Raw genomic sequence first — 24,949 nt, 5'->3', positions numbered from 1 at the left:
CCACACGGCTGCTAACCATCCACAGCCTGGTTCAGCGCATTCACCCGATACCTCTCACTGCGCTCCATCAACTCGACATGCGTGCCCCGATCCACACACCTCCCCTCCTCAACGAGGAAAATCACATCCGCCTTCCGAATCGTATACAGCCGATGCGCAATCGCAACGACCGTAACCCCCCTCGCCGCCCTCTCCAGCCCCTCCTGCAATAACCGCTCAGACTCCGCATCCAACGCACTCGTCGACTCGTCCAAAAGCAGCAGTCTCGGTCGCCGCACCAACGCTCGCGCAATCGCAAGCCGCTGCTTCTGCCCGCCGCTCAGCCGGTCCCCGTTCGGACCACACGACGTCTCATATCCATCGGGAAACCCCATAATCGTGTCGTGGATGTTAGCCAGCTTGCACGCCTCCTCGATTTCGGCCGCTGTGATGTTCTGGTTGGGCCTCGCGCCAAGCTCGAGGTTGAATCGGATCGTCCCGTCGAAGAGCACGGAGTGTTGCGGGACGTAGGCGATTTCGTCGCGGAAGGAGGAGGTCTCGCGGTGTGCGATGTCGTGGCCGTCGAGTTCGATGGTCCCCGATGAAGGCGTGTAGAGGCGCTCGATGAGCGAGATTATGGTTGATTTGCCGGCGCCGCTGGGACCGACTAAGGCGGCGAATTGGCCCGGTGCGATGGAGAGGTCGAGTCCGTGGAGGATTTGGGTGTCTGGGCGGGCGGGGTACGTGAAGTGGACTTGTTTGAAGGAGATGCTGAGTCCACTGTGCGGGGATGTGTTGGATTGTGGTGGTGGTGGTGGCTTCTCAGTGGGATGGGAGGCTGCTTCGAGGTCTGCGAACTGCGGCGTCGCCACGGGGTCGGAGAGCTTCTTCGTCGAGCCGAGGTCAAGCAGGTTCAGGAGGCGGCGGGTGGCCTGGACAGCGCGCGACACGTCCGGCGCAAGGGCAAACATCTGCCCCCAGAGCTGCGAGGAGACGAGCAGGGCGAGCTGCACGATGAAGAACTGGGTCTGCGTGTAGTGGCCCGCGATGATCTGCTTTGCGCCCCACCAGTAGGCGAGGGCGTAGACGAAGTTGCTGAGTCCGTAGCCGACGGCGAGCCAGAGGTTCGTGTATGCGGATTGCGCTGCGATTTCGCGGACGGGGCCCTGGAGGGAGCGGCGGTAGGTGGAGAGGACTTCGGATTCGATGGCGAGTGCGTGCACGGTCTTGATGGAGGTCACGGCTTCGACGGTGATACCGAGGGAGCGCGCGAAGGCTTCATTGTGGCGCTCTTCGAAGCGGGCGAGCGAGGAGACGCGCATCCAGCCTGCACCGAGGAGGAGGGGCACGACAGAGAGACAGACGAGGGCGATGCGCCAGGCGATGATGTGGGTCATGACGATGGCGGCGACGAGGTTGACGAGGATGCTGAGGATCGTGCAGACGACGGAGCCGGTGAGGCCGTTGAGCGCATTGCTGTCCTTGACGATGAGCGACAGCAGGCCAGACGGTGTGCGGGCCTCGTGCCATTCGAGCTTCTGTTCGAGGATGGAGCGGAGCGAGAGCACGCGAACTTTATAGATGAGCTGCTCTGCGATCCAGCCGAAGAGGGACCAGCTGACAAGGTTGGCGAAGAATTCGATGAGGGCGAGGACGAAGAACATGAGGCCCCAGAATTCGCCTGCGTCGCGGATGGACTGTGCCGTCTCGCAAGAGCTGAGCTTGCCCACGACGTTGCCGAAGATGACCGCAGACGCGCAATATGTGCCACCGATGACGACTCCTCCGGTGACGGCGATGAGAAGCGCCAGCGAGTAGGGACGGAACAGCGATGCAACAGCCCTGGTGGTTGAGCTGGCAGAGCGCTCTGTGGCAACTGGCTCTTCCTCTGAGAGCTTTGCTTTGGAGGGAGGAGACGAGCTTTCATCGTCTTGCACGGAGGACACTTCAGCGACCTTCTCCTTCTCCAAAGAGGTGCTGTCCAGCGAAGGTCTAACGGAGGAAGACGCATTGTCGCTGTCCTGGGAGGCATTGACGTTGAGATTCTGCAGACGCACCAGTTCTGCATATGCGCCGTCCGCGGCGAGGAGCTCCGAATGAGAGCCCTGTTCGATGAGCTTCCCCTGCCGCATGACAATGATATTGTCCGCATTGCGAATGGTAGACAGTCGATGCGCGATGGTAACCAGAGTACGACTGGCCGCAGCAGTCTCTAATGCCTGCTGAACACGCATCTCGGTCGCCGAGTCAAGAGACGCCGTGGCTTCATCCAGAATGAGGATCTGTGGATTCTTCACAAGCGCACGGGCAATCGAGATACGCTGCTTCTGGCCACCGCTGAGGAGGTTCCCACTCGCCCCGACCATGGTCGCATACCCGTGGTCCAGCCTGTTAATGAAGTTGCTTGCGTCTGCGAGACCGGCCGCCGTTTCAACGAGCGAGGCAATCTCGCGGACCTGCTCTCTCTCGCTGGAGCTGGTAACCTGCGAGTCAATGGCGTCCGTGAGCGTCTGGCCCTTTTCCCGAATAGCCGTCGCAATATTCTCGAGTGCGCTGCCCTTGAGGACATCCCTCAAATGAACATGAGCAGCCGAGTTAACCAAGCCAAGGGCAATGTTCTCGAGAATAGAACGGTCGAGCAGACAAGGCTCCTGCTGGACGAGGCTGATCGCACTGCGAAGAAACCGGACGTTAAGGGAGCGCACATCATGGCCGCCCACGAACACAGTGCCCTCTTCAGCATCATAGAATCGCGCGATAAGCCCAGCGACAGTCGACTTCCCGCTCCCGGAGAGCCCAACAAGAGCAGTCTGCTTGCCCGCAGGGATCTTCAGCGACAAGTCCTGCAGAACAGGCTTATCCGGACGAGAAGGAAACCGGAACGAGACATTGCGGAATTCAACATCAGGCGTTATCTCGCCGGCGGGGACGAGCCCGACATCCTCTGCAGTTCCGTCAATCGTCGACGGCCGCTCGATGTCCCTCTCCAGTTTCTTGAACGCCACCGACGCGGCGTCGAAGTTCTGCAGGAACGGCGCCACCTGGCTGAGGATGAGGGAGGCATCGACCAGGACGAGAATAACGGTGTACGTATTTCCAACGGTCACCCCTGAACCACCGTTCTCCACAGCGTTTGCGATCTTCGTCGAGCCCTGCCAGAAGGCAAGCGCGTTGGCCGAGAATGCGATGAAATAGAGCAACCCAGCTTGCGTCGCGGTCGCAATTGACTTCCGGATCCCAGCAACACGCGCAGGACCCAGATGGTCGATGAATCGCGACTCCAGTCGCAGGTTCGCAGAGAAGGCGTGCACAATCATCGTGTTCGTAAACGCCTCCAGCGCAACGGAGGAGGCACTAGCCATGCACTCAAGCGCTCGACCGAAGTACTTGCGAACAAAGAACCCGCCAACCAGCGACATGGCCAGATACGCCGGCGCAAGGGAAACCAACATCCCCGCCAGCCTGGCGTCCTTGATGAACGCGACAACATACGAGGTAATAAAGAAAGCAACGCTGTTCAGGACGATTCCGACTTTCTCCGACGTCCCCTGCTGAATCGTAGTAATATCCCCGGTAATGCGAGAAGAGGCCTCCCCGGGCGGGAGGCTGTCGAAGAAAGTCGCATCCTGGCGCAGCAGACTGTGGAAGTATCGTTCTCGCAGGCGCTGGGCCAGCCATTCACCCGAGAGATTCCAGCAGAACACATAGATGTAGATCAGCGCGAAATAGGCGATACCGATGTAAACGATCTGGAGGACCTTGTGGTTGATTCCGGCCTGGTATTCGGCTGCGTTTGCCGGAGTCGCGTTGCACGTCGACGAATTCATATCGTCGACGAGCTGGCCGAAGACGATCGCCATGATCGGGAACGGGACGCCGGATGCGATGGCCGAGATGAGCCCCGTGAGGAGGAAGAAGAGCTCCTTGGGCGACGGGTTCGCGTAGACCAGGAGACGCAGGAAAGTGGTGCATCTTGAGAGGAGCTACAGAATTAGCATCAATCATCTAGGGTCTGCAGGCGATTAGGGAAAGATATCATACATTGGGCTTCTCGGGGTCTGCTTTACCGCCCATCTTGTCTTGCAGAATGAAGTCGATGGGAAGAGACCGAAGGGGCGGACAAGAGGGAGGACAAGCGAATCCAGTGGATAAAGAGCAAAAATACTTAACAAGCTGGTTCCTCTTTTTGCAAGCGAAGTCGGCAATCTTATCTGATGGGTATTACCGGGACGAATGTTACACTGCCGACCCCCACTCGAAATAAATTACCGCGGTTTCTTTCTTCGAGGAGGGACCTTCACACAATGAGAGGGTCACTCGCACCTTATTCAGTCGGCCTCATCAGCTCTTCGTTGAGGACTGCCAGTTTTGGAATTTGACTCTTCTCTGCGGCCTCCATGTAATGGTGCGGGTCGCGAAGTTGGGCAGGTCTCGTGCGAGATTATCTGATAACTTAATACGATCTTATCTGATCAAAGTACAAATCCGAGGACATCCGCCCCAAACGAGTCCAAGAAAATTAAAATAAATCCAGAAAGATTATTGAAATTCGCAGTACGCAGCTATAAACCACCCATCATTCCGTTGGCATCGGAGTCCCCAGCTGCATCCACTTATAGCAGACTACCACCGTCATTAGCACATTCATCCCAAAATACAAATCGAGAAGGAACAGGAAACATACTCATAAACCCCAAATCCCCCTGAAAAAACAACTCCCTCGTCTCCTCGCCCTCACTCAACCCCATGCCCGGAAAATACCCCACGGCCGTCTTCCCCAACGCCAGGCCCATCCCAGGCTCCACCTCCGCAAGACTCACAAACTCCGGGACGGTCCCGTAAACCCTCTGCATCATCTTCTGGTGGATATTACGCGCCGCATAGTGGCCCTGGTGCATCGCTGCCCCAGCCCGCTTGATCCCGGACCACCGCGCGACGTCGCCTGCGGCGTAGTGGTCCCCCGCATTGGGGATCGAGGAGTCGGCGGGGAATTCGAGGGTTGGTTGCACGCGGATATATCCCTGCTCGTCGCAGACGTCGGCGGGAAGGAAAGACGGTGCGGTAGGCGTGAATCGGGACACGGCGTTGATGACGTGGCTGGTTGTTAGGGTTGACCCGGTGGAGAGGGTGAGGGTGTATTCTTTTCCGTTTCCGTTTCCGGTTCCCTTCTGTGTTTCGTTGTAGGGTTCTTCGGATATGGAGGTGACGCGGGCGCCGAGGAGGGTGTTTATATTGCTTGCACGGAGGACTTCGAGGGTCTTTGCGGCGAATTCGGCCGGGAGGGATTCGGACGAGAGGAGGGCCGCGCGGGAGTGGATTAGGGTTATGGCGATGTCTGGGTGGAGCATTTTGAGTTCGGCGGCTATCTCGATTCCTACGGCGCCTTTTTGGATGCGGTTATAGATGTTAGCTGGATCTCTTGGGGTTTGGGGATGGAATTGACGTACCGCCGCCAATAACGACAACGCCTCTTGACGCGTCGCGGACGTTGGCGAGGTTCTCTGCTGTTTCGGCCAGGTATTTTTCCCGTGTGAGGGAGCGCGGGGCGCTGGGGTACTCGCGGCGAAGCCCCGTGCAGGTGATGAGGTAGTCGTATGGTTCGTGGATGGTGCCCTTGGCTGTTGTGATCGTCGCGGTCTTTGAACCGCAGTCGAGGCTGGAGATGGAGCCTTGCACACAGCGGATATTAGGTGTTTGGAGGGCAGGAATATCGGCGTACTTGACCCAGAATGTCTCTGCGAACTTTTGGGAAGAGAGGGCTAGGGGCTGGCCGATTAAATGATCTACGTAATATGTTAGTATCTGCTTCGGAAAGTTGGTATTGGATGTTAGTGGACGAACAGTAGCCATCTCGTGGGTCGACGATAGTAACCTGCACAGGGATCTTCCTCCCGGTGCCCTTGTCAGCCTCATCAATTGAGAACCGATTCCGTCGGCCATGGCAGAGATCCATGAGGTTAAGAGCGGCAGCGAGACCGGCATAGGAGCCACCCAGAATGAGCACTTTGAATGGTGTCTGTGGTTCGTCGAAGCTAGGCATTCTGACAACTCAAGTCAATTCCACACACCACAAGGAATCCCGAATGGGAGAAGAAGGAAACAGAGACACGAAGCAGAGTGAATCAAGGAAGACAAGAAAGTCACAAGAGGTCGGAGTCGGCTCCGATCGGCTTTATACGGCGATGGAATCCACCTGCCAATGTTGTATCGTGAATACCTACCGATACACAGACCCACTGGTATACGATGCACTGGAGCCCGCACTAGTCCAAGCAGCCTCCACAGCCTTTGGCCGTCCTCGGCGGTCTGTTCGCAAGATGCCTGCACGCGGTTTAAGGTCAGTTTCGTTATGGCGATTTCGAAGCGTGGGAGTCATCGTTCGGCGTGGGAAATCATGCGACCATTCTGGTCGACGGCCAGGTGGGAGAAGCCAAGTTTGGGAATGATGGTCTCTTTGCAAGCAACCAACGAGGCGCTGTATAAGGGTTGGACGTCGAGGGGTGACTGAGAACATGTCGTTCGATTGAGCTACGGAATCTCGGCTCAATGCTCATCCTGCCGGGTGCTCGGAGAACGCGAGGGAGAATATATGGTTATGGCAGAACGCCGCGTTTCTAAGCTTCCACGGCCTTAATCCACTTGTTAACAGGGCCCCGTAAAGCGGAAGAGCTCCCACCGAAGGTGAGCTAAATCTGCGGCAGACTACTCTCAAGCGCCATACCGCAATTGGGCCTGAAAATGCGTCGTCGGCCTTGATACCGGCATACCACCTGCAACTCCTACATTGAAGGAGCCACCACACCGAACGAGAACCTGAACACCAGATCGAAAGTCCGGAATCCAGAATTCATCAACGCGCAACCGAAGTCGCCGAGACTAAATGCCAAGATCGACCGAAGAATTTTCCCTTGGGATCGCGGCGTTTTTTTGCTCCATTGGGACGCTGGGGTGGGTTTAGATTATCAGATTGATATCCGGTCTCGGATCAATACCGTTTTGACGTAAAGTACGTACGGTATGTAATAGTACGGATCAGATAACACGCACACGCATCAGATAAGATCTTTCCCATTCCCGTTTCCGTCTCCTTGCTTCAGTGGCGTGCTCTCCTACAGTGGACATCCGGCTGATCTCAGTGTCGGCCAACTAACAGGCGACGGCATCGCGGACAGAAGAATGTGGTTGGATCCTGTCGCTGGGGTTGTCAACAAGTCCATCCTTCCTTCAACTTTCCCTTTCATCTCCGACTGCGGCGGCCTTTGCCCTGGAACTTCGTTGGCTTTCTCCATTCCGCTCAATTTGGAAACCATCTATTCTTAAACTATCAGGCTCTAGGGCTTTAGACGGCTTTATGTATCTTCTATCAACCATTACCAAGTTAACGGCAAATATCCATGAACAGCAAGAACAAACGCCTTCTATAGCTTGGCTGATCGATAACGGGCATATTCAGGATCCACAATCTGTTTCCCGTTGTCCAAGGTGCCAATGCGGTCTCTCAAGGCGCGTTTCAGGATCTTGCCCGATGGAGACTTTGGAATCTGCGAAATCCAAATGATGCCCCCACGGAGACGCTTGTAATGCACAACTTTACTTTTCAAGTGTTCCATAATCGACAAGGCTACACCATCTCCTCTGTTCTCTGCTTCTCCCTTGCGCACAATATACGCGAGTGGCACCTCCGTCTGCATCTCCTCGTTCCACACGCCGATGACAGCTGCATCACTCACGGCAGGGTGGTCGAGCAGGATATCTTCCAGCTCCGTGGGCGCGATCTGGTACCCCTTGAATTTGATCATATCCTTAGCGCGGTCCGTGATATACAGGTTCCCCATCTCGTCTTCGAAGCCAATGTCTCCTGTCTTGAACCAGCGATCGGCTGTGAGACATGCCTCTGTCGCAGCCGCATCGTCCATGTACCCGTTGAACACCGTGGGGCCTCGAATCCAGAGCTCGCCTTCTTCGCGGGCTGCGGCGGTTTGGGTCTCGCTGATGGCTATTTTTGCCTCGACGCCTGGGACGGCAGGGCCGTTTGAGCCAATGCCTTGGTTCCAGGTGTCCCAGCGCTGTTGAGGATGGTGTTGGTTAGTATATTGCTAGCATGGGGGTAATTTGTATGAGTGAAGATACCTGGATGTGTGAGACGGAGGTTGTTTCAGAGAGTCCGTATGCCTGTCGCACTGGGATTTTCCATCGGTTATATGTCTCCTGGATCAAGGCGGCCCCAAGGGGCGCACCTCCAGAGGTAATCATGCGCAATGATACTAAATCAAGTCGATTTATCGAGCGATTCTTGGCTAGGTGGAGGACAACCGGTGGCGCGACGTATACATGAGTGATTGAGTGCTCTTGAATCAAGCGACAAAAAGTCTGCAAGTCGAACTTTTCCATAATGATGGTCGAGGTGCCGATCCAAACGGGGAGATGTACCAGGCAGATTAGGCCTACGCGGTCAGCTTCGACAATTTTAAAGGGGGAAAAGATTTACCGTATATATGGTAGGTAGGGAGGACTGCTAATGCTCGATCTATCTTCCAACCGACGTGGGGACCCTCGATTGCTGCTTGGAGCACGACGTCGGCGACAACGTTCCGGTGAGAGACCATGACGCCTTTTGGAAGCCCAGTGGTCCCTGACGAGTACACGAGGAAGGCCACGTCGTCCGGGCTAACGTCAGTGGGGCCCGCGGTAGAGCCTGTCGCTGGTGTCCCATCTTCTATAAACTTATTTACCGTCTTGAGGCTGCTGTTCCCGTCGTGGCTTTCTCCCAAAACCAGGAGCCGATCGTCTGAGAGATGCGCAAGCTTAGCCGCCTCAAGAGCGGTTGCCAGGCAGTTTGGATGCACCACCACACCCTTTGCCTGGCTACGCACTAATTGTTGTTGTAGCTCTCGCGGTGACAGAGCCGGGTTGACCGGTGCGACAACACCTCCAGCGTAGTGACATCCCCACGTTACCAGCGGCGTGTCGATGCAATTCGGCGACATCAGAACCAACACATCTCCCCTTTTCCAGTGCCAATGACTCCTCAACGCCCTCCCGAACTGCTCGGACGTTGTTCGGAGGTCTTCATACGTATATGACCTTTTCGACGCGCCATCTTGGAAGATTACTGCCCGGATATAGTTAGCGAATGATTATCCAATGTGGTAGGTGGGGGGCAGGTACCATGATCATCAGGAAAAGACCGACGCTGACGCTGAAAAAGCAACTTCCAGATACCGACTTCAGGAACTGATGGACCTGGCATGTCGTTGTTGAGAGAAGTTGGGAATGAAGCACCGCGGGGAGAACGAATGCTCCCCTCCCCGCATCTCGGCAGCTGGTCCAGCCCGAGGAATTGGCCGTTGCCACCTGCTGCTGTCGGGGAGGAAATTAACGATATTATGGTGTAAGTTTAAGTACTATGCTTAATTCAGTAGTGTAAACGGAGCCATCTGATTGATTTCCTCCTCATACTTCAGCCTATTCTCGAGTGTGGTGGAGCCGGCTTCCTTTGGCTACGTCTGGAGAGTCCACAAACGGGGTAATGGAAAGAGTAATAACTCTCTCTAAAAACAGAAACATCATAGGAGCCCTTGTGTTAGGTCCTCGTATTTTGACCTGGTCCTGAGAGAACGTGCGTCAGCCAAGCAGGCAATGCATAAAGGTGGAGAGATGCGTCGCCCCCAACTTCCGTTGCTCTCTTCCCCCAGAGAGTACTTCAAGGTCATTTCTCGATACGAGAATCGATATGGAATCAAATGATACTCATTTCCAAAGCCCGCCTCCATCGTATCATGACGCAATCCAAGTTGAATGCAGCAACGTCCCTCTACAGCCAACCAGTCTACTGCTGGAAGGCCAGTCCATCCGGGATGAGTTGTCGCGCGCCTGTCTCTACCAGCTGAGCCGCACAGTAACGGCTCTCCCACGGATAACACCCAAGAACTCATCGGTAATCTTCGAGCGAGTAGAGTATGAGGCGCCTGCAAGGTCTGAAACCTCAAAAAACCACGAAGCCCAGCCTAAGCATCGACATCTGTTCTACCTCGCACACCCCGCAGATGCGCAGTACCGCAGTGATATCCCAGCATACTACATCACCTCCATGGACGCGGAGACACTAGGAAACATCCACTTCGAGACATCCAAACCACGGCTACAGAAGACCGAGTTTAGAGCGCTTCTTAGTGCGCATCGGACAGCGTCACATAAGCCACTATTCGACGAGGCGAGGAAATTGACCATACTATTCGACGCGCGTCCAATGAACTGGGTGAGTAGTCGGTATAGCTGGACAGATGGCAATGGTCACCAAGTTGCCTTTGAGGAGGGGAAAGGTGAACATGAGCAGCACAAACTTGTTATTACCCATCCAATGGCGCAGGAGACGAGAGATGCGTTGGTTGCCCTGTGGGTGCTGAGGCTGTGGTACGAGACGGCGGAGAGCAAGCAGGCTAAGAGAGAAGGTTGGCTTCCCTTTACTACTGTCCATTATACAATTACGCAGCGGCTAACACTTCTCCAGAATTGGAAAGAATGATGCCGCCTGCGTCTTACCAAGACCTAAAACTCGGAAAGAGAGTGGGGGCTCTAGGGGCTCTAGGGGGCGCCGGTGGTGGTTGAGCCTCCATCTGGAAGTGTGGGCTCGGTATACCTTTGGTCCTCTATTTCCCTCCTTTGGGTTGTTGGTGAAGGGCAATTAGGGATCTAAGGAAGCATTTCCTCTTGTCTCACATTATAGTGACAGCCGAGGATCAACCGAACCCTTTGCAAGAAACTTGAAGAAAGGACGTTGAAAAGGTTCCGACCATCAGTACAGGGTTTAATTAGCCTCTTTCCTCTTCGTTTTTTTTTTTTTGTTTTTTTTTTTTTTACCATTACGTTTAACAACGAACCCGAGAATCCTTGGTTGAATGGAAGTCATCCTTCAAGTTGTGAGCGAAAAGTATATATAAGCTGGGAAGAGAAAAGTTGCGGAACCTCCCACCCCGCAAACCTTTCCTGGTTTCTACTGATTTTTGTACTCTCTGGCTGTTGTATTGTTATATCAAGTACTCATACAATAAAATATTATGGATGTTTTGTAGGCACCCCATGCTCTATAGTATTCTCATTTCGTCTCGTGACTGGACCAACCTGATCGTCACCTGACTCCACCATTTCCCTTTGCGGGTGTTGGAGACACGAGCCAACCTTGTCAACACCCTCAATCAACCAGAGATCAAAACTTCACAGTTTGTTTTCTAGAGTGGTGGAAGATGTGGTCTCTCAAGCAAACGAAACTTATTCTTCCCTCCCCGAGGCCCCAGGAACCCGACCCATGGTACGTCTACAAACTAGCGGCATTCGTGTCCTTGGGTGCACTGTTGTTCGGCTATGACCAGGGAGTGATGGGGATGATTGTGGCCGATGAGCGATGGAAAGATCTAATGCAACCGGCAAATTCGTGTATGTCCTCATTCTGGCAAGCTAGGTTTTCCTGCGTTAATCTCGCTCAGGGGTTACCGGTGCTGTGGTCTCTATGTACGATATTGGCTGTTTCGTTGGTGCCATGTCTACTGGTGCACTTGCGGATTTGTATGGCCGCGAGAGGCTACTTGCGTTTTCTAGTGTTGTGTGTATTGTTGGTGCTGTGATACAGGCTGGGTCGTATACCATTCCTCAAATCGTATGTCTTCGAGATCTGTCCACGTTCACGCTAACGAAGCCAGATCATTGGACGTGTCGTTCTGGGACTCGGCGTTGGCGGATGTGCTGCAGGAGTTCCGCTGTACCAGTCGGAAATTGCTCCTTCTACGCTTCGAGGCCGTCTTATTGGCATTGAGCAGATGATCCTCTGCACCGGCGAGCTGATTGCCTTCTGGCTCGACTACTGGTTGGGCCTTCTCTCGACTCCAGACTGGTGGCGTATTGCGCTGGCGGTCCAGGTCTTCCCGGCACTGGTACTTGGTCTTGGCTGCTGCACCTGGGTGCTACCCAGCCCTCGTTGGCTAGTTGCTCAGGGTCGGAATGAGTGTGCGCATGAGGTGTTGGTCCGCCTGCACGGGCAAGACATTGCGGAAACGGAACTCAAACAGATCCAGGAAACGATTCGACTTGAGCGACATGTCAAAGTGTCTTGGACGCGAATGCTGAAGAGCCCTATTCTGAGACTGACAGTCCTGGGATGTGGGATTCAGAGCTTTCAGCAGACCACTGGCACAAATTCAATTCTGTACTATACCGTAAGTACCCCTGCATTCCCCCGCCGATGTTGCTAAGCACTGTGCAGCCTTCGCTTTTCGAGAAAGGGGGCATCACAGATCCCCAGGCTGCAAACCTTGCAACCGGAGGCGTTGGTATCGCTCTCTTCCTGAGCTCGTGGATCCCAGTATTCTATTTTGATCGGCTTGGTCGCAAAACCTGGTTACAAATCGGCACAGTCGGTATGATGTTGGCAATGCTCGGGATCGCTGCGCTTCAACGACGGGCGGAAGAACACCCTGGCTCAAGCGGGAACTACATCATTATTGTATTCCCGTACCTCTTCTATATCTTCTTCAATGTTAGCTGGGGTGTCGCGGCGTGGACTTATCCTTCTGAAATATTCCCGCTGTCGATGCGAGCCAAAGGAAACGCGCTCTCAACCTCGGCGAACTGGGCATCTTGCTACCTTGTAGCACAGATCTCTCCTGTTCTAGGCGATGCTATTGGCTGGGGCCTATATGTGGTGTATGCCTTGATATGTGTGGTTGCTTTTGTATTCGTTCGATTTGCACTTGGTAGGTTGCTCAACCCTCGTTTGGTCGGTGCTAACATCAAGAAGTGGAGACGAAAGACCGATCGTTAGAGGAGATGAACGAGCTTTTCGGACTGGAAAACTACTTTGCCGCCGGCGAAGGTGCCAAAGATGACCACGTCGGGTTGCTCGAGGAGGAGCGGTTGCTTGGGCCCGGTCGGGAGTAGACCGTAGTTCTGCCAACTTACATCCTATGTGGCCGAAAATATTGACGCAGTACGTATCGTCTCACTGAAGCTCTTTCGGAAGACTCATCCTGTTGACAACAGGTATATCAAGCCGCGGAGTACGATTGTGATTGCAAATGGTTGCAGCTGATGGAGCGGCTGTGGTTATCGCGGGACAAGACTTCATTGATTTCTTCAGACATCAAGTCTGGCCCGGAATTGGCGTCTGCTTCCGTCAAATATCTCCGTGGACAAAAATTTCCCGAGCTTCAGGAATGCCACACGGTGGATTTCCGAGTGTCACTCATTGGCCTGATAAGCCCAATATGGACTATCAGTCTATCGGAAGCTAAGTATCTCGCAGCCGCGAATCCATGATCGCCGTTCCTTCTCGCAGCCAATGAGAAGGTCGACCTTTATCTCTTGGCCTGTCGTCCCCTGCTTTGTTGGATCCTCAGCTTCAGACCCAGCTATAAGACGACCCGATCTCTTCCTTTTCTTCTTCGCCGCGGAGTTCTTTGTCCCTCCTCCAAACAGCTTATCGGCTCAACGAGGCCCTTGCACGAATGAAGGCTCTTCCTTCGTCGACGGTGCGCCAAGTTATCCCGGTCTCGACCCCCGTTCTCGGTTGGCACATGGGCGTCATGAGTTTGAACCCCTCTGCCACTGGCTTTGGTCAAGAGTCGTCCGTTCCGCCGAATTTGTCCTGCCGGCAGACTGACGCGCTTGCAAGAAATTCCAACGTTCTTCCGCGGTCCCAATGCTTCTCCCCACCTTGGCTCTTGACAACATTTGACTTTACTTGGCGGTTGAGCAACTCCTAGGAGCGCCTACTGGAGGCGAGCCCTGAGGCGCAGACAGACCTTTCTATATAGAACACCATCGGACTGTATCGAATGTCAGAATAGCAAGACCTCTGATCTCACCTCCATTCTAGACACCGTCCTAACAGAAAACGTCTTCTACCTTCCAATAAACTCCTATCCTGCAATGAAGTTTACAGAGGTACTCCGCTTGGCGGTTGCCGCTCCCCAAGTGAACATTCACACCCAAAAAGCACGATCCATTCCAATTCTCAATCCTTTCGACGTCTATGGAAGGGTGTTTTTCTTCTCGTGGATAGGGTTCATGGTTGCATTCCTGTCGTGGTATGCATTTCCGCCACTGGTAAGTTCTCCTGTCTTGCAACTGGGCCGCTGCTGACTTGTATAGTTGAGCGTCACGATCAAACAGGACCTGAGCATGTCGCAGAACGATGTTGCTAATTCCAACATTGTTGCACTTCTTGGAACGTAAGTAAATCCCTCTGGTATCCATATATCTACGCCGCTAAGAGTTAGCTTCGTGATGCGGTTCGTTGCTGGCCCGCTGTGCGATCGATTCGGCCCTCGGCTGGTGTTCGTCGGACTGTTGCTCTGCGGTTCCATCCCAACTGCGATGGCGGGTCTTGTTACTTCTCCCCAAGGCTTGATCGCGTTGCGCTTCTTTGTCGGCATTCTCGGTGCCACCTTCGTTCCGTGCCAGGTGTGGTGCACGGGGTTTTTCGATAAAAATGTTGTCGGGACGGCCAATGCTCTGGCAGGAGGCTTCGGCAATGCGGGTGGTGGCATCACCTAGTAAGCACCCTTGTCCCATGAGATGAATAAGGACTTATTGTGTAGTTTTGTCATGCCAGCTATCTACGACTCCCTGGTTCACGGCCGCGGCCTCACCCCCCATAAAGCCTGGCGTGTCGCCTACATCGTCCCATTTATCATCATCGTATCCATCGCTTTAGCCATGCTCTTCACTTGCCCCGACACCCCGACTGGAAGCTGGGCAGACCGTGGGAGCAACATCGTCGACCTGAACGGGTCAACTACGGCCTCGGGTTCCAGCGCCAACAGTGTCAACATCCCGAAAGACGAGAAGAATGGCGTCCGAACGCCAGATGTCATCGACACAGAAGCACAAGTCCGCCCCGGCCAAATTGACAGTGCGGATGCTGTGATCGTAGCCCCAACCGCAAAACGTTACGTCTCCGTCGCTCTTGACCCCTCCTCGCTGGCTGTCGCCTTTCCCTACGCGTGCTCCTTTGGCGCCGAACTGGCCATCAACTCCATACTGGGCGCGTACTACCTCCTCAACTTCCCTGAACTCGGTCAAACGCGATCCGGCCGGTGGGCATCCATGTTCGGTCTCGTGAACGTCGTCTTCCGTCCCGCAGGCGGGTTCATCGCGGACGTGATCTACGCACACACAGCCTCCGTCTGGGCCAAGAAGATGTGGCTCGTTGCGCTGGGCCTGGGCATGTCGGGAAGTGCGATCCTCATCGGGTTTCTAGACCCGCAACGCGAAGGCCTCATGTTCGGGCTTGTCGTGCTGATGGCGTTCTTCATCGCCGCGAGCAACGGCGCGAATTTCGCGATTGTGCCGCATGTGCATCCTTCTGCTAATGGTACGCCGCCCACCCACCGGGTCCCTCCTACCTTATGCAAGATCTGTACTAACTGTCCGTGTAGGTATTGTCTCCGGCATTGTCGGCGGCATGGGTAACCTCGGCGGGATAATTTTTGCGATTGTATTCCGGTACAACGGGAAGCAGTATCACCGTGCTCTGTGGATCATCGGGTTCATTATCCTCGGGATCACCTTGTTCTTTAGCTGGGTTCGGCCTGTGCCGAAGTCGAAGCATTGAACGAGACCAAACTGTGTTCCGTCCTATAACTGTTTCATTTACGCCTCGTCACACTATAAAATTGCCTGAACCCATAAAGTACATCTTGTTCATCCAGAACCCACTTAAATTCGATTAGATTGTATTCCTTCACTGCCCTCGAAACTCTATAGATCACGCAGGGGGCGGGGGCGGATTATACCAGCTACCATGGGAGATTCCACGTCGCACTTAGGAGCCTTACTAGGAATATTCTCTAAGGTGTTATTGATCTCTTCAGCGGGATATAACAATTAGACAAAAACTGCCTTGCTATCATGGGATGTATCCGTCCCTGACGTAAACAGCCACACCAACCTCCAACTATCTGCGAGAGGAAAAAAAAAAAGGTCAACCACTACCGCGGGGTGTTCAGGGCATCTTGCCGACGTCAGGCTGGGGGAGTTGAGGTCCCCGATGCCTGAGGGCCGCGATTGAAGGAAACTGGCGACCGCTAAGGTTCCCTGATGCGAAGAAGAATAGTTCAGAATATATCAATGTTCGCGAGATTGTGGGTGAGAAGGTACTGGGGATTCACAGGACGTGGTGGTGTCGACTGCGCTATATTTTGAGATAAGAGGGTGGAAGACTTGTAGAGGGTGGAGACGGTGTGCGGGTTCTCCGAGTAGGTTGGGTGGGTTGAGACTTGAGAGGCGACGAGCTCGTGTGAACCACGTGGAGATCGAGGGGTGTGTTGTCTCCCCAAGCCCTGCAAAAGGGCTGGAGGGGGGGGGAAACAGGGAACCGATGGAAGCCAACATGGTCGCAGAGCCTCGCTGGTTGTTTGTTTGGGGAGATCATGATCATTGGCCTTGCAGGCAGCACCTCCCTCGTATTGTCTTCGTATCCTGCCTGGGAGTGGAGGTCGTCAAGACAGGATTGTCTCAGCCTTGCCATTCGGGACGACTGGCCAGTGATTGGCTGGAAAAGGATGACGTTGGATTTGTTGCTGTCGGTGGTGGGGAAAGGAACGAAGAAATTGAATGAGGAGGCTTCTTCTCGTCCATTTGGTGTTTGCAGCCAAATTGTGTGGAATGACCAACGGTTGTGATTCTAAGGAAGAAGACTTACGCGACTATATTGATATATACTCAGATTCCTGTTTCGAATCATCGAGTTTAAATAATTACGATCGATAGAGAGGGGAAAGAGAGCTATTATTAACGAAAAGCCCAAGTGCTGGAGTTAGGGTTAAGGCCCTCTGGTTGGTATTTGTGAACTGGAATCCTCACACACGTCTATCGACCTCGACATTGCACCTGGAGGACGCGAACTTGATCGACTGTGTTCGCTGCGTCAGATGAGGCGCGATCTCGCGAGGCATACGAGCTGCTGCATGAAGGTTGTCCGAGTCCCAGCAAGGCGAGCGAAAGTGCTTCATTCGCACCATCAGAGACGCATCTCTCCGTCCTGCCTCTTGCGAGTTTGAAGTTTCAAGTCTGATCCAACGCAACGTCGAGTGCGGCTGTGTTGTTCGATGAATCGACCGCTCTGGAAGCCCATGGTCGAGACGGTCAGCTGCGAAATGAAGGATCGTCAGCGCGATCAGCAGGGGCTTGACGGAGGCCAAATGACATCAGGCTGGAGATGTCGATCCCCGAGTGCTTTTCCTCTTCTGGCGTCTTCCGACCGTGGAGTCTCGTCTCTGCAGGCGAGAATTGGGGGCCAAAGGGCTCGGCGGCTGGGGCTGAGCTTGATGCGCCTCGCAGGGAATAAATAGAACTCTGGGCCACGATTTTGAAGCCTTGTGGTCTTTAAAACTGCAGTCACTCTTTCATCTCGAATTGTTTTTTTTTTTCATCACACTCTTTTGTCCACTTTCACCATGAAGTACGCGATGAAGCTGGTCTCGGCGCTGTCTGTGGCGGCCCTCGCCAGCGCCCAGGAGCTCGACAAGCCAGCCCTAACTTCCAACCTCGACTACCTGCTCGAGGGCAACACCGACAACCTGCCCTCCGTCGGCCATTCTGTCGCGTCCTGGGAGGCCGGCTGGATCCCGCAGGACTGCAAGGACCTCGGCGAGGGCGAGGACCTCGCTGCGACTGACTTTGAGGTCTACGAGGTCACCTACGATGACGTGAGTTCACACTGCATACTGCATTCTGCGCAGTAGTATAGTATGCATATGCTAACACTTTGATATGACAGTGCGCAGACCCATGGCTCGTCTGCCGGCACAAGGAGGCTCCGAACGATATCTCGGCCATCGCCGAGACCTTCGGACGCGTCCCTGTGAAGATTCGCGACTGGGTACGACGACTCGATCAAGATATACAAGACATCAATACTAATGGCTTTTAGGTCCGCCAGATCCTCGTCCTCCCCGGGGCCAACTCTGCCTTTGCAACCAACGGCAACCTCGCCTTCTTCGGCACCACCGATGAGAACGTCGACGTCGTCATCCACGAGTCCGGCCACAACCTCGATGGCTTTGCCGCCTTTGGCGAGAACATCAGCAGTGCGTCTGCCCTTCCAGGACCTATCCATCGAAGAATAGTATGCTAATCCAAAACAGCCGGCGAAGCCTTCCTGGCCGCCTACGACGCAGACACCCACGTCCCCGATGAGTACGCGCGCTCCAGCCAGGCCGAGAACGTCGCCCAGAACACCGTCGTCGCCGTCTACGACTCCAACGTCCCTGGCGGCTTCCCGGGCATCCAGCCCGACTACGAGGCCATCCTGAACCAGTACTCGCACATCAAGGAGATTGCCGGCGATGCCCTTCTTCCCGGTGGTACGTGCGACCGCCACCTCGAGAACTCGGAGAGTGTGCCTACTGGTGCCGGGAACACGACCATGACCTCGTCGCGCCTGTTCCGGAAGGGTCTGGGACGGAAGCCTGATGTGCGCTTGACTGGGGTTTATAACAATGTTGTCAAGGTGTTTACACCGTTTGGAACTGGGAAGGAGGCCTTCTAGTGGAGTCGGGTACGAGTTGGTTGTACTATTATCTTCGAACGTGTTGGATATAATGTATCAAGTTTATCCTTGGAAATTCACATACTAGTACCGTCTATCGCTCCTTGTCCTCCTGTCGTTTGACAATCTAAAGGCAACTGCGACAGTCGCCCTTACCCACCGGCCATGCACGCGATATGGCGACTTCCTCACCGTCCATCCCCCCAACCCCCTCGATCCCACAACAACCTTCTATTTCACATATCGCACACAAACACTACCCTTCTTAACGAATCTTTAGCTTTATCAACTGAAATGCCCCTCTCCAAGGCGCCCCTGAACCTCACCCTCAGAGGCGTAACCGTGCCCCATGAGCCGTGGACCCTCAAGAAACCGCTGAAGGTCCCGCGGACTGGAGACGTCCGGAATATCAACGTTCCTATTCTCAGTCGACATGCTCTTGCGGAACGGCTGAGGGGCATCCGCTCGGCTGTCGGTCGGCAAGGGAATAACCGACCTACGGATGGCCAGAGAGAGGGGGACCAGCGCCGCGACAGGGTAAGGAGGAGGAGGGCCGCTGCTTCCTTCATAAGAAAAGTCTTTCTTGTGCGGAGAGAGAACGGACAGGAAGAAGAGCAGACCACAGGCAAACAGCGGCGGGGATACAGCGACCGCGCGTTCTTCATCCGAGTGAGAGACTATCTCAGCCCTGGCACAACGAGATCCATCGACGAGACAGCCCAGGCCTGCCTCGAGCTCTTTAGCGCGTCTAATTCACGAAAGTCTCGTAGCAAGAATGCAGCCGCAGCCGCTCTGGTGATTGTACACATCGCGAGGCAGATCCCATACAATCATGAGTCTCATGTGAAGCTCGCGCAACTGGTAGAGAGATTGTCCATGTCGCTTGTCTTCTTGACGATGTGCCCGGACACCGTATGTACCCCCGACTCTTGGGTTGTATTGCAGCCTAACGCCGCTCGCAGGGCATCGTCGAGGGCTATATCGAGCTCCGAGAGTGGGTATCGCAAATACCCGACGACGGTGAGTGGAACCTGCAATTTCCGGTATTCGAGAGTTGATAGAGCTGACATTCACGCGAAAGGCCCAAACTCAGAACTACCCAACGCATACGCCAACATCAGTGCCTTCTGTGCCCGGCTTCTCCAGCAGTATCGCCTTGGGTACCATCTTACGACCGCGATTCAAGCTCTGCGGGAGGCACACGAGATGAGCCCCCAAGAGATTGGATCCCTAAAGAACTTCCAAGGCAGGGACGACCAGTGTGTTCTTGCGGCGGCGCAGTACATCTTCTACTGTGGGACGGAGATCTACATGAAGCTGGACCACGATGGCGAAGATAACGGAACAACCAAGAATATTTGGAAGCCTGGGAGTTTGTACCCTGGCGATCACAGACTGAATTTACAACGATGGGAATGGTGGCAGAAGGGGTTCGCGAGGATCGAGATGCGTGAAGGAAGCTCGATGGAGACACGCCGCGTAGCAGGGAGAGCAGCGGCCATGATGGCAGCTATCCACGCAGCTTTGGACTTCAGCCAGTTGTCTTCCGGCCCCTCATTAGGCCCCTCTACCGGCCCAACGGGTCTCCCTCCTGCCACCCCTCCGTCGAGTGGTCCTGGCACAGGTTCGGGTTCGGGGACAACCAAAGGTGGTGCTGGTGATACAATCACTCCTGCCGGTGGATAAGGTATGCGATGCAACTTATTGTTAAGTATGTAGAACTCAGATAGCATACGGTTATGCAATTGAATTGGTTCTTGTATTCTAAGGTATACTTGATAGTCAGTGAAAGTCGGCGCAGCATCTCCCTGCGGGCGTCTTTGACCTTCCACCGGAATCTTGCATCTGCGAAGAGCGTTTCGCGCAGCACCTCGGCCGTTTGAGGGTGGAATCAGTGATGAAGCAGAGATGGAGAGCATCTTTCATTATCCGATGCTAGCTTTCCTTCATGCCAATCTTTTCCAAAGCAGAGAGAGAATCCCAGATCCCTGGTAAACACCAAACTTGGCGATCGTCTCGTCTCCCTCCCTCTAAGGAACCTGATCACTGCTGCCTGTCGGCTGCTACCTGAGCTCTCGTCTCCAGCGCCGCCAGAATCACGTTTTTTTTCTCGCGAGCCACGGATTCCCGCGATACTCATGGTGAATGTGCATGCGCTGGGCCCCTCATTAGATCCTCCTCGCCAAGAAAATATTGATGTTAAAGAAAGGCTGCTAATTAATGAGTATGAAAAGAGTGAAACTACCAGCAAGGTTGGTTGCATATTATCTACTGTTGCCTTCTAGCATGATCCTCCTTACACCACATATTAATGCATGAAGAGTGCTATTCCCGGAGTCCTAATAAAGATAGAAAGTGTTTCATGCTTTCTATTATGAACGGCAGCTTGCAGTCCTATTCTGCCAAAGCAAAACGATCCACCACAACCTTGTTTACTGATCTCGAATCTCAACATCTGAAAAAAATCAGGAGCGAAAACGGCACGCCAAAGCTTCGTACCCGGAATATCTGTGCTTGCATGAGCGCTTCCGGCCGACATTGCGTATAACAAGAATGCTTACCATATGAACGTGGTGAGAATGTCCGGCAGTCGATAATTAGCCAATCCTGTAGTAGGCCTTGCTGGATCCATCTTCCATATGCTCCCTCTGCTGTGAACCTTTGGCAGTGGTCGTGAAGTCGATCTCCTTCTCGGAGGAGTTCAATCAGCGGTAGAATTCGTCCTGCTATGTTGTCTTCTGGGTCCGTAGTAGGCTTCACTTTGTTTCCCTGTTTTGCTTTGCTTATTCCATTGCTCTTTCCTAATATAGTTGAAATGAAGGCTTTATAAGTTTGTATCACTGCCTGGACAACTGCTTATGATAGCAAGTTTTAGTAACAGCATTATTAGATACATAATCGTTCTGAAAGAAGTGGGCATAAACTTTTCCACTGTTATGTGCATGAAGAGTGTTACTAGGAGGTGTGCACCAAAGTGGAAGTTTTGGCCATGCTAGTAACTTTTGTGTATTAATGCAATTGTATTACTAGGAATGACTGCAAGGTTGGTGGCTTTAAAGTTTAAAACTCATGATCAACTAACTAGTGGTCTGGATAGCTTCAAAACTCCTGGTTTGAGGTATTGAGACTGAGGAAGAAGCAATCATGTATACTGCCAAGGCCTTCGAATGTATATCTAATACAGTTGTTATGAAATTACGAGTCAATTGAAACAGCAATTCATTCCTTTTCTTCCGAGCGTGGCCTGATAGACTCGGACTTCCCAGACTCGCAAGCTCTGCAATGAACCACAAGATTCTTCACACACACATTCACCAGCTCGATGTCCGAGTGCAGCAGTTCCTGGGCTTCGTTGCCCGTGGAGATCCGGCTGATGGTCCTCGAAGAACTCTTGCGCCAAAAGCATCACGGGCGGGCTCTCTACACAGTGGTCTGCGAAGAATGGCAGCTGTTCATCGAGCGAAAGAACTTCCACCGACTGAACGTTACAGACGTCGTGTCTTGACGAAATTCGAGGATATGACTTTCCGACAACAGGGCCTTGTTCGCTGCATCGACCTGAATATCGAGCTTCCCTGATATAGCTGTCGCTCTTGCCAGCAGACTGCGTCACCGACATTGATCTCACGGTATACCAGGATTATCGGAGCCGCTGTGCTGAAGCTGTTCTCCGTTCTGAGCACCTGGAAACCCACAGGTCCTTTGACCCTAGAGCTAAATGCTTATTCACCCAGTGACAACGAACACTGGTTCAAGAATTATGATTTCGGACAGAAGAGTGACCATGCCACCCCTCCCTGGAACGACCCAAAGCACGGCTGGGTCAATGGTCAACAAGTCGAGCTTCCTGACGTACAAGGTATCTTGCAGCTCTTCTCCCCAGCTTGCCTGAGCCTTCCGAAAAAATCTCCCCGTTGTCCAAGCAGTTACAGGGCTTGTGATACGCCGTCAGCTTCGACGGCAGATTGTGCCGACAGTACTCCGGCTCTTATGGGAGAGACCCCCTCGACTGGAGAGTATAGTGTATGAGCAATGGCGTATTTGTCGGTGCTCGTGGAGGGACTGGTCCGATAGGGGTATGTTGCTGGACTGATCACCTATTTGGCTAAAACCTCTGATATCTTGACAGAGCTGGCATCCGCGATTCAAGACGCTCTCCCAAGCCGTGTCAGAACAGTATCCATCTTCGGGTATTGGAGTGACCACCTTATGTCGGAAGTGCGGGACAATCCGTTATACATTGACTTTTATCGACACCAGCCCGGTTGCAGACCCGGTGTTGGCGAAGGCGTTGGCCCAGACGTTGGCCGCGAAAAGCCGTGACCTGGAACATCTTGCTATTTCTATTCTGATTGATGCGCAACAGTTTCTGGACTCCTGCCGGGTATCTTATACCTGGCCTCGCCTCCGATCATTAACACTCACATCGTCAATGCTGACGCAGCGAGCCCCTCCAAAGGAGATTTCGGCAGTCCTACTTCGTCTTAGCCAAGCTGCGCCGAAGATGCCGCGGTTAGAGAGGATCGTGCTGTGGAATGGTAAACAGGGAGAAGCATGTGAAATCATTTACCACAGGGGCGGCTGCGCCGCTTTGGGAGGGGGAGGGGGGGGGTACACTTACATGGCGTGGCACATGGGATTTTGAGTTTACCCACGAAGTGCTTGAGTCCTGGCAAAAAGGTCGACCTTGCCCGCCTCTGGGTTGAGAACGAACGGGTGCAGGGTGTAATCGGCTCCCATGGTGATGCGATTCTCCAGTTGCGCTTGCCAGATGGCGTCATTGATCCAAGATCTTTGCAGCAGATGTGTCAAGAGGAATATTACAAAATGGCCTGGTCAGTTTACAATTCGTTACGTTTTCCGATCATAGCCGGATCCATGTGCTACTGTGCCATGGTCAAGGCGGACAATAATAGGATCCATAATATCAACGCTCGTCATGCTGTACTAAACGCCCCCTCTTGCTCCTACTCCTAGTAATCGATTTTTAATGTGAGCTAGAGCTACCTCCCAAGAATCTCATCGCGATGCTTGAACCGCCCATCGCGCTTCACCTGCTCGTAAAAGTCCCTCGCCCAGCGCAGATGATACTCGTCCCCCAGCTCCGTAAATAGCCTCAGCGACATTTCCTGGTCCTCCAGGCTCTCGGAATGGTTGAACGGCGAATACATGTACCGCCGTTGGATCGCATGCAAGTTCCGGTCCCACCCCTTCCCCACGGCATACCGAGCGACCGAGACGGCTTTCGCATCCGTGCTGTACGCCTGCGGCGTCCCACGGAAGATATTGCGGGGCACCTGGTCCAGGAGGAGGATGAGGGCTAGAGCGCCCTTTCCCTCTGCGGCGTCGGTCCAGGCGTCGAGGGCGCCATGCTGGGCGGCGTCGTAGGCGGCGCCAAGGTGTTTGCGGACGTGGGCGTCGACTGCTGGGCTGGTGCCGTACCAGAAGGGCTTTTGCTGCAGGTAGGAGGGCGAGTCTGTGGGGCTGAACCAGAAGTCGAGGACTTGTTGCCAGTGGAAGGTCGGCATTTTGTGTTTGTCTAGAAGAGAGAGAGTGTGAAGAAGTTCAAGTTTGGCCATTCCACGGGTCTTGTATTTAAGGTGACGTCATTTCTACAAAGGTCACAGGAGCGAATATTCGCGAAATTCTACTGGCGGTCGCGTTGATTGCGGAGTACTAGTAATACTTCGCTAGCTATGGTCCACTGACTCGTTAGCAGCGCACTGGGCCTGACTGCAGGAGACAGACGTACTCTTCTGTACCAACGACGGCTTCTCCGTAGGATTGAAGTACCGTACCGACCCGCCATCTAGCGAAAACCGTACTGACTTGGAGTCGCGCCTGGAAGCCTTGCTCGCGTCCTCGGGCGATGGCGTCTCGTCGACATCGATCTTGGGGAAAGTTGGAGGCAGCGAGTTTGGAATGGAATGGCACTCTCTCAGAGGTATCCTGACGCTGTGTGCCTCTTCATGAAGGGTAAGCGGATCGAACTCGCTCCGTAGCTCGTCGTGAGGACTCGCGCTTTGGGGGTTCATCGGAGGCAGCAACATCGTAGAGCGCGGCGTGTCCGACGCAGAATCGAGGTGTTGCAAGAGGGAAAGGTCATGACGGGGAGAAAAAGAGAAAGAGGGAGATGGATGATGGCCTAGATGCTTCCGAGGCCAATATATGGTTCGTGGCGTCGGCCATCGGGTCCGGATGAAGCTTGGGCCACCGATGGTTCTCCGGCGAGCTTCAGGTCAAGCTGACATGGGCGAGCTCTGTTATACTCGGGGGACAACCCATGGGAATTGCAGCTCGAGCAGCATCGTCGCGAGTCTTGTCTTTTCTGCGGAGTTGCCCGCCACCACTGGTTGTTCAACGGAGTTGCCCGCCGAGCTGGACGGAAGTAATGGACCTCGAACCTCAGCTGTCATGCGGACGGTC

General features: G+C 53.9%; 9 protein-coding genes across 9 annotated transcripts; 4 read left to right on the top strand and 5 right to left on the bottom strand.

Moving 5' to 3' along the window:
* Positions 1–11: 11 nt before the first annotated feature.
* BJX67DRAFT_379747 (ABC transporter ATP-binding protein) lies at positions 12–4,053 on the bottom strand (the record flags this gene model as incomplete). The annotated part of the gene is made up of 2 exons (XM_071032647.1): positions 12–3,962; positions 4,021–4,053. The coding sequence occupies 2 exons, from the start codon at positions 4,051–4,053 to the stop codon at positions 12–14; spliced, it is 3,984 nt and encodes a 1,327-aa protein (XP_070887778.1).
* A 198-nt stretch (positions 4,054–4,251) lies between these two features.
* On the bottom strand, positions 4,252–6,107 carry BJX67DRAFT_37468 (putative pyridine nucleotide-disulfide oxidoreductase AMID-like). Its single transcript, XM_071031585.1, has 4 exons — positions 5,821–6,107; positions 5,427–5,762; positions 4,664–5,362; positions 4,252–4,602 (listed from the first exon to the last, which is right to left on the bottom strand). The coding sequence occupies exons 1-4, from the start codon at positions 6,017–6,019 to the stop codon at positions 4,556–4,558; spliced, it is 1,281 nt and encodes a 426-aa protein (XP_070887777.1). The 5' UTR covers positions 6,020–6,107; the 3' UTR covers positions 4,252–4,555.
* A 1,290-nt stretch (positions 6,108–7,397) lies between these two features.
* BJX67DRAFT_371152 (acyl--CoA ligase) lies at positions 7,398–9,229 on the bottom strand (the record flags this gene model as incomplete). The annotated part of the gene is made up of 4 exons (XM_071031043.1): positions 7,398–8,045; positions 8,110–8,423; positions 8,468–9,091; positions 9,148–9,229. The coding sequence occupies 4 exons, from the start codon at positions 9,227–9,229 to the stop codon at positions 7,398–7,400; spliced, it is 1,668 nt and encodes a 555-aa protein (XP_070887776.1).
* A 483-nt stretch (positions 9,230–9,712) lies between these two features.
* On the top strand, positions 9,713–10,587 carry BJX67DRAFT_379744 (uncharacterized protein; the record flags this gene model as incomplete). The annotated part of the gene is made up of 2 exons (XM_071032646.1): positions 9,713–10,430; positions 10,490–10,587. 2 exons carry the CDS (start codon positions 9,713–9,715, stop codon positions 10,585–10,587), a joined length of 816 nt encoding a protein of 271 aa, XP_070887775.1.
* Positions 10,588–11,222: 635 nt separating this feature from the next.
* BJX67DRAFT_371151 (sugar porter family MFS transporter) lies at positions 11,223–12,909 on the top strand (the record flags this gene model as incomplete). Its single annotated transcript, XM_071031042.1, has 5 exons — positions 11,223–11,412; positions 11,463–11,632; positions 11,676–12,188; positions 12,236–12,725; positions 12,770–12,909. The coding sequence occupies 5 exons, from the start codon at positions 11,223–11,225 to the stop codon at positions 12,907–12,909; spliced, it is 1,503 nt and encodes a 500-aa protein (XP_070887774.1).
* An 856-nt stretch (positions 12,910–13,765) lies between these two features.
* On the top strand, positions 13,766–15,787 carry BJX67DRAFT_37388 (MFS transporter). The gene is made up of 5 exons (XM_071031461.1): positions 13,766–14,076; positions 14,122–14,201; positions 14,250–14,525; positions 14,571–15,346; positions 15,411–15,787. The coding sequence occupies exons 1-5, from the start codon at positions 13,900–13,902 to the stop codon at positions 15,584–15,586; spliced, it is 1,485 nt and encodes a 494-aa protein (XP_070887773.1). The 5' UTR covers positions 13,766–13,899; the 3' UTR covers positions 15,587–15,787.
* Positions 15,788–17,335: 1,548 nt separating this feature from the next.
* BJX67DRAFT_349204 (uncharacterized protein) lies at positions 17,336–18,622 on the top strand. The gene is made up of 4 exons (XM_071028726.1): positions 17,336–17,681; positions 17,753–17,854; positions 17,906–18,062; positions 18,120–18,622. The coding sequence occupies exons 1-4, from the start codon at positions 17,430–17,432 to the stop codon at positions 18,521–18,523; spliced, it is 915 nt and encodes a 304-aa protein (XP_070887772.1). The 5' UTR covers positions 17,336–17,429; the 3' UTR covers positions 18,524–18,622.
* Positions 18,623–23,526: 4,904 nt separating this feature from the next.
* On the bottom strand, positions 23,527–24,051 carry BJX67DRAFT_379739 (DUF924 family protein; the record flags this gene model as incomplete). The annotated part of the gene is made up of 1 exon (XM_071032645.1): positions 23,527–24,051. One exon carries the CDS (start codon positions 24,049–24,051, stop codon positions 23,527–23,529), a length of 525 nt encoding a protein of 174 aa, XP_070887771.1.
* Positions 24,052–24,213: 162 nt separating this feature from the next.
* Positions 24,214–24,573, bottom strand: BJX67DRAFT_379738 (uncharacterized protein; the record flags this gene model as incomplete). The annotated part of the gene is made up of 2 exons (XM_071032644.1): positions 24,214–24,227; positions 24,276–24,573. The coding sequence occupies 2 exons, from the start codon at positions 24,571–24,573 to the stop codon at positions 24,214–24,216; spliced, it is 312 nt and encodes a 103-aa protein (XP_070887770.1).
* Between the last annotated feature and the right edge of the window lie 376 nt (positions 24,574–24,949).

The sequence above is a fragment of the Aspergillus lucknowensis genome, assembly GCF_044049455.1.
Source record: "Aspergillus lucknowensis strain CBS 449.75 chromosome Unknown BJX67scaffold_12, whole genome shotgun sequence".
In the NCBI taxonomy this organism is placed as follows: domain Eukaryota; kingdom Fungi; phylum Ascomycota; class Eurotiomycetes; order Eurotiales; family Aspergillaceae; genus Aspergillus; species Aspergillus lucknowensis.
Note: the sequence above shows the minus strand (reverse complement) of the source record. Positions and strands in the feature narration are given on the sequence as shown.